The sequence below is a fragment of the Stigmatopora nigra genome, chromosome 2 (assembly GCF_051989575.1).
Source record: "Stigmatopora nigra isolate UIUO_SnigA chromosome 2, RoL_Snig_1.1, whole genome shotgun sequence".
Lineage (NCBI taxonomy): Eukaryota > Metazoa > Chordata > Actinopteri > Syngnathiformes > Syngnathidae > Stigmatopora > Stigmatopora nigra.
The window spans coordinates 6,510,384-6,517,307 of NC_135509.1; the positions used below are offsets into that span (position 1 = coordinate 6,510,384).

Here is a 6,924-nt window from a genome sequence, read left to right on the forward strand (position 1 = left end):
ATAGTAAAAAATGCATATTATTGATTTTTTTTAAATCATAATTTTCATGGGAGGAAGTCATACATTCTCATCATTTTATTGCTTTTAATATATTATTAGTAATTTTCTAAAATTGAATTTCATTGTATGTACTATAATGTTAAAACACATTGCAAGGCTTTTAGAGAACTTTTATTTGAGAATTAAAAAAAAAAAAAAGCATTTAGAATGGCATATTCCAAGCACTAATTATCACCTGTGCCAGTTGCCTTTTAGTTTGAAGCGAGTCATGAAAAAAGAAAGATGATGACGATGAGTTAAAGCCGGAGAAGGGCGCTTTAAACTGCGTCACTTCCAGCCAGCCTTTCTCATTTTAGAAGCCACCTCTTCCAGCACAGCTGGCCGGCATCAGTTAGCGGAGCAGCCCCCGGGCGGCCATCCACCTCTCCCCGGACTCCGGCGTCGTCCAAATCAGATAATTATCATTAGCGCCCTCCCCGAAAGTGGATCTTGACGTAAGAGGCTTACATTCACCGCACCCGTCGACACTCTTCTCTTCTTCTCCATCCCGACGGAGGCGGAGGCGTCCACGCCGAGCAGACGACATGACTCCCCCGCTTCTCTGAGACAAAACGGCGTGGGACCGAATAAACAACAACAACAGCAGTCCGGACATGGCGTCGTATCTTCAGGTGAGGCCACCGCCCGAGTGCCGCACCAACACGACCCCACTAATGAACTTGTGGGGGTGCGGGGAGGCGTCGTTGCTGTCACCAGCGTACTGAATTTAATGTATATTTATGCATTTTTTTTTAATAAATGTACGGCTAATAATTGTTTTTTATTGCTATTTTTGTGACCGTGAAGGGCGAAACAGGTGGTTGAGTAGCTAGGACTAGGTCGTTGCTAAGGCGCGTTCACGTACTGCCACTTGGGTTGGGATTTTATAAGGCGGGACGGAGAAAAGGCGACGACGGGATTTAGTTTTAGTCATTTGTTTGGAATATTTCTCACGTGATTATTCAACGACGAATGGCTTAACCCGATATAAACAAAAATATAATGTTTGATACATGTTTTTTTTTCTTCACCCAGATTAAAAACGGATGTATAATTTGTATTGTATTTAATTGAATTGAAAGCTTTATTGTCATTGTATATAGACATGCATTGTATTTCTTTGATTGTACAACGGGATGCGTTCCAGGTACATTAAAGAATTTGTTTTTTGTGATTTCGGCTTTAAAGAGTTAAACACGATTAACATTGAAAATAGAACTATGAATAATTAGGCATGGCAATATTGACTCCTTTTAATCATGTAATGTTAGCCATTTTCAATGTAAATTATGATATTTTTTCCTAAATGTATTTGCAGGGTTTCAAAATTGCAGACTCTTATTTGTTTTTCATTGAAGTATGGTTTTCCCACATAAAAAAATCATAAATCATTTTTTCAGATCGACGATGACGAGAAAGGCTACGACTTGGATCTTTTTTGCATCCCCAAACATTACGAGAAGGATTTGGAAAAGGTGATCATCCCACATGGACTCATTATGGACCGGTGAGCAACTTAGAAGATTTTTTCCGGTAACATCTCATGACATTTTGACTTTGGCTCCTCCCTCCCCAGGACCGAACGCTTGGCCCGCGACATCGTGCGGGACATGGGGGGCCACCATATCGTCGCCCTTTGCGTTCTGAAGGGCGGTTACAATTTCTTCGCAGACCTGCTAGACTACATTAAGACGCTGAACCAGATCAGTGATAAGTCTGTGCCATTGACAGTGGATTTTATCCGGGTGAAGAGTTATTGCGTAAGTTCGCAATCGGTCCATCGATGAGATAATTTATGTACTTTCGAAGTCTGACTTTAAAAAGTGAAGCTTATTAGCTCCTTTGGGAGGATTAGGAGTCAAAATATGGCTTCCCATAATAGTATAACCTCTGTTTTACGTTCAGAATGACAAATCAACCAATAACGTTAAAGTCATCGGAGGCGATGAGCTCTCCAGTCTCTCAGGCAAGGTCGGTTTTTCTCGTTATTTTCGTGACTTTGTCTTTTATCCTTCTTTAAAATACACTTAATCAGACATCTTACCAATTATTCTTCCCCGCAGCATGTTTTGATAGTTGAGGTAAGCTCGTCTCAGACCATGGAGACAAAAATCAAGGTCCTAAATCTGTTTTTTTTACCCCAAAAGGACATTGTGGAGACGGGACGTACCATGCAAACGCTGCTTTCCCTTCTCAATGAGAACAGGCCCAAGATGGTTAAAGTGGTCAGGTAAGAAGGAACCCCAAAACTAAGAATATCCCCGAACAATGATTAGATTTGTATCAGTAATTGGGCCAAATTGTCTTTTCACCTCAAAATTAGGTAAAAAAAAGACAGTATTTTTTAAAATATTTTTGTTTTGCTAAGGCAGTTAATATGTTAAGAGAACAAGATTATCCTTATGTATAATGCAAAAGTTTATAGATAAAAAGACTATTTTGAAACCTTAAAGTAAACAAAAAAAAGTAAACAAAACTCATGATTTGCTTTCCCGGGCCACACAAAATGATGCGGCGGGCCAGATTTGGCCCCCGGGCCGCCACTTGGACACCTGTGCTTTACATAATCTTAATATCACAATATGTGATTGGCCAAAACCTTGAAAAATCTCCAAAAATCAGCAGGAACTATCACATAAAACACCCACAAATCAACGGGAATTGGCTCCAAACGGCAAAACAAAACAAGTCCCGCCCACTTGAGATCTAGTTGGCATAAATGTGGCCCACCAACCTGGGTAAGAAGATCCATCCACATCCGGCCAGACAGCAGCAGGCTTGCTTCCAAAAAGGCAACGTCGATACTAATGGACACTTGCACATTTAGCGTGTAGCGGCTTAAGCGTTAATCTCTACTCGGAGAGAGTGGCCACCAAGTGTGTTTGAAGCTTTGTAGGATTCCTCTGACGAGTGTTAAAAATAGAATTTTCTTCCTTAATGTGTGGAGCCGCCTCCTTCAGAACCTCAAATGAGAAAAGTTATTTTTAAAAGAGCTCATATTGGCTGAATAAATGTCCAATTTACGGTGCTAAACGTCCAATCTGGAGGGAATAAATTGGACGTCTTTTGCCGTCAATGGCAGCCGTTGAGAAAATATTTTATGTAATGTACATTTTCAAATAACAAGGTTAGTTTCAGATGTAAACATGAATATATTTTGACTAGAATTTAAAAAAAAATAGAGCCAAATTATGCAAAAATGGCGACTTATAGTCCTGAAAATGCGGTATGTGATTTCAATGGGTGTCAACTATGATCCATATTTCTTATAGAGTGGTATTTTTATTTTCCTTCCTGTTTTTCAGCCTTCTGGTTAAAAGGACCCCCAGGAGTTCAGGCTATCGACCAGATTGTGAGTACATGTGGACATTTAATCTAGACTTTACATCACTATCTATTTCTCAGAAAGAAATAAAAAGGCTTTTATCTAATAAAGGCGTGTTTAGGATTAACATTAATTTCAGGAAAAAATCCTCGCACTTGGTGTTATGTAACATTTTAGCCTAGATAATCTCCAGATTGTCCCTTTAAGGACGTCAGTGTGTTTTCGTATAATGATTGTTTCAGTGTTGTAGACAGTAATGGGCGTCCAATCATTTTTGAGTTGGCAGGTTGGCAGCAGGCAATTTTTTTTGTTTGATTTTTATTTATTTTAAAGATTTTTTAAGTCACTGGTTAAAACTCAGCTAGGACATGTTTAATATTTGAAGATATGAGTTTTAAAGAATGTTAAACGTATAATTTAGATGGCGACTCCCTTGATCATAAGTTTTGAGACACTTCACCATGTAGTTGGATGGGAATATGTCTCAAAACATTTGACTCCACTATATTACATTTATTTTAGAGGCTTTAAACCACATGTGTCAAAGATGTGGCCCGCGGGCCAAATCTGGCCCGCCACATCATTTTGTGCGGCCCGGGAAAGTAAATTATGAGTGCTGACTTTCTGTTTTAGGATCAAATTAAAATGGAGAGTATAGAATGTATATAAAATTTCCTGATTTTTCCCTTTTAAATCAATAATTGTCATTTTTAATCTATTTTTGTGTTTTTAGTTCAAAAATCATTGTGTAAAATCTAAAAATGTATAAAAAAGCTAAAATAAACATTGTTTTAGATCTATATAAAAAAACTGATGATTCAAGAATTTTAATCCAGTTCTTATAATCCATTTATAAAAAATAAAAAAAGTTTAAATATTATATCTAAAATGGTCCCGGCCCACACGTGCATTTTGATTTCCCAGATATCGGTTTCGAAGTACCCGATGCTTTCCTGGTGGGCTACGCGTTGGACTACAACGAATACTTCCGAGACCTCAGCGTGAGTCTAGAACCACTGCAAATACCTCATCAAAAAAAAAAATGAATCATCATGTCATATCTTTTATTTTCCAGCACATTTGCATCTTGAATGACGAAGGCAAGGAAAAGTACAAAGTGTGACGTGAGTGGGATGCCGATGACTGGGACCACTGTGACGAGCATCCTCTTTTCTTTATTTTTCTACACGAAAAGTCTGCAAAATGTGCAAAAAAACATTTGGAATGGTGGCTAATTTGCGTGTAGGATTTATTTATCGAGGTTTCAAAGTTGTACCAGTCCAGGTGAGCTCCACAAAGAGAATGTAATCATTTGCTGACTCAGGCTTATTTATGTTGAAACAAAGAGTGGAAAAGAGCCTTTTTTTAGTTTGCACATCCACTCTGTAGTAGATTTATTTAATGATGTCATTGTACTGTGGAGTCCTACTCATGGATGGACTTGTTCATGTACTGTTTTTAAGTTTTATTTGGCGAATGGCACTTTGATGATGGTCACGCAGCTGCAATACAATTCAGTTGAACACAATCTGGTTTCGTTGTGATTTGTATTAATTTGAAAAGCTGCTATTGACGGTGATGGATGTGGAATTTATTTCAACTGGAATGGCTGGTGTTGAATCATCAGTTATTTTGGGATTAAAAAAATAATAATTCCAGTGAATACATAAAATGACATTTGGTTAAAACGTTTTTTTGCACAAAATCTAGGCCTTTTAAGGTAAGAATTGGAAGTTGTTGTAATTACCTATTTAACACTGAGAACTGCAGTATAGTCCTCCAATGCTAGAGGCGCTGTGGTGCCAGCAAGTCATCCGCTCTGCATCTCACGTACTTCATCGTCTTGTTGATACTCAAATACGTACGTTTGCTTTCTAAGTCGATTGTTTTACTGCTCTTATAATAATTTTAATCAATTGTTTAACTGCTGTTATATTTTAAAGCTTAATGGGTGAAGTGACATCAATACGGAAGCGTTTAAGACTACAGTCAGTGGAAAGTTGACGTTAAACTCACCTGTTGACTTAGCATGGACATCAAGGAGGAAACGATGGCTGCTTTCGAGCCATTCGACGTCAGAAAACGACATGAACAACCGCAAGTGGCCGATTTACCACAAGCTGCTGTTTTGGTCTCTCTTTTCGTGAAAAATGGCAAACTACATACACTGCTGACAAAGCGCTCGGAACAGGTAAATTGCATTACAGCTATGATATACAAGATTTAATTATGGCGTAGAAATTTACAAAAATAATACATATTTAAGCATTACGATGCTATGAGATAATTGTATTTATTGAAATTCAGATATTTTCCAAGCAAGAATAAAGTCAGAATTTTACAGGGTTAAAGTATATTTGGGAATATTCATCTCTGATGCAAGTGGAAGGAATAATATGGGAAAATGTAACGCAAGACAAGTTGTATATTAAAAAAAAAAATCTTCAATTTTACCAAAATATATTCACTAAATCAAAATAAACAAGGTATTTTAGAGTGTTATGAGAGTAATGTGTATTTTTTTTCCACTTGGGTAATGTTATTTAATGAAAAGTTTGACATTTTATATATATTTTTGACAAAAATTGAGTATAACTTAACTATTTAATCTCCTTTGTAAAGTAAATACATGCTTCCTTACTATTTTGGTGTGTAGCTCAGGACGAGTGCGGGCGAAGTGTGTTTTCCCGGCGGCAAGCGTGACCCTGGCGACAAAACCGTGATTCAAACCGCGTTGAGAGAGGCTCACGAGGAGATCGGTTTACCTCCGGGTGACGTTCATGTCATCTGCACACTACAGCCTATCATCTCCAAGGTAAGCAAAAAAAATACATATCCATTATCGTAGCAATCTGGCACGTAAATATAAAAAGGTACATTTATGATTTTTTTCCTACCAGCATGGTCTTCTGGTAACTCCAGTGGTGGGCTTCATCCCAGAGTCTTTTCAGGCTCGTCCCAACCCAGATGAAGTCAGCGCCGTGTTCACCGCCCCGCTGGAATTGTTTGTCGGAACCTCCGTTGCGCTGGAGACGCCATCATGGCTGTCTTTTGACTTTGTGGACCCCGACACGGGAGCAAAGTATCGCATTTGGGGTCTGACAGCCATGATGGCCCTGGTGGTCGCTGCCATCGCTCTCAAGACGAAAGATGACGGTTTGAACGTGGAGGATTTGTTGTTCAGGCTAGGACGAAGATTGACAGGTCGGAGTAAATTGTAACTTACCATTTTAACTCAATAGCTGCCATTGACGGCGATAGGCATCCAATTTGATTCAATTAAGTTAATGGAGAAATATTTTTCTTTATAAATAATATATATTGCTTTAAATATGAACATTCCATGAATTCTGACTGACTGAAATTCTTCACAAATAACAATTACTACACAGTAACTTTATTAAACACCATTTAAAAAAAAGTGGAGTGCATGAATGTGATGCTTTTATTAGGAAACTTGACCCTTCCAACATGGCCGTCAGTATGCATGTCACGTGTTCCGGCGACTACAACCCGGTTGGTGTACAACAGTGATGCTTGGTTTTCATCTCCAATGCGCA

At 38.4% G+C, this 6,924-nt stretch overlaps 2 protein-coding genes across 2 annotated transcripts; both read left to right on the forward strand.

Annotated features, from left to right (window-relative positions):
• Positions 1 to 299: 299 nt before the first annotated feature.
• hprt1l (hypoxanthine phosphoribosyltransferase 1, like) lies at positions 300 to 4,892 on the forward strand. The gene is made up of 9 exons (XM_077741866.1): positions 300 to 671; positions 1,440 to 1,546; positions 1,616 to 1,799; positions 1,945 to 2,010; positions 2,103 to 2,120; positions 2,187 to 2,269; positions 3,345 to 3,391; positions 4,289 to 4,365; positions 4,440 to 4,892. Exons 1-9 carry the CDS (start codon positions 654 to 656, stop codon positions 4,485 to 4,487), a joined length of 648 nt encoding a protein of 215 aa, XP_077597992.1. The 5' UTR covers positions 300 to 653; the 3' UTR covers positions 4,488 to 4,892.
• A 290-nt stretch (positions 4,893 to 5,182) lies between these two features.
• Positions 5,183 to 6,808, forward strand: nudt7 (nudix (nucleoside diphosphate linked moiety X)-type motif 7). The gene is made up of 3 exons (XM_077741869.1): positions 5,183 to 5,555; positions 6,021 to 6,179; positions 6,265 to 6,808. Exons 1-3 carry the CDS (start codon positions 5,394 to 5,396, stop codon positions 6,583 to 6,585), a joined length of 642 nt encoding a protein of 213 aa, XP_077597995.1. The 5' UTR covers positions 5,183 to 5,393; the 3' UTR covers positions 6,586 to 6,808.
• Positions 6,809 to 6,924: the final 116 nt, after the last annotated feature.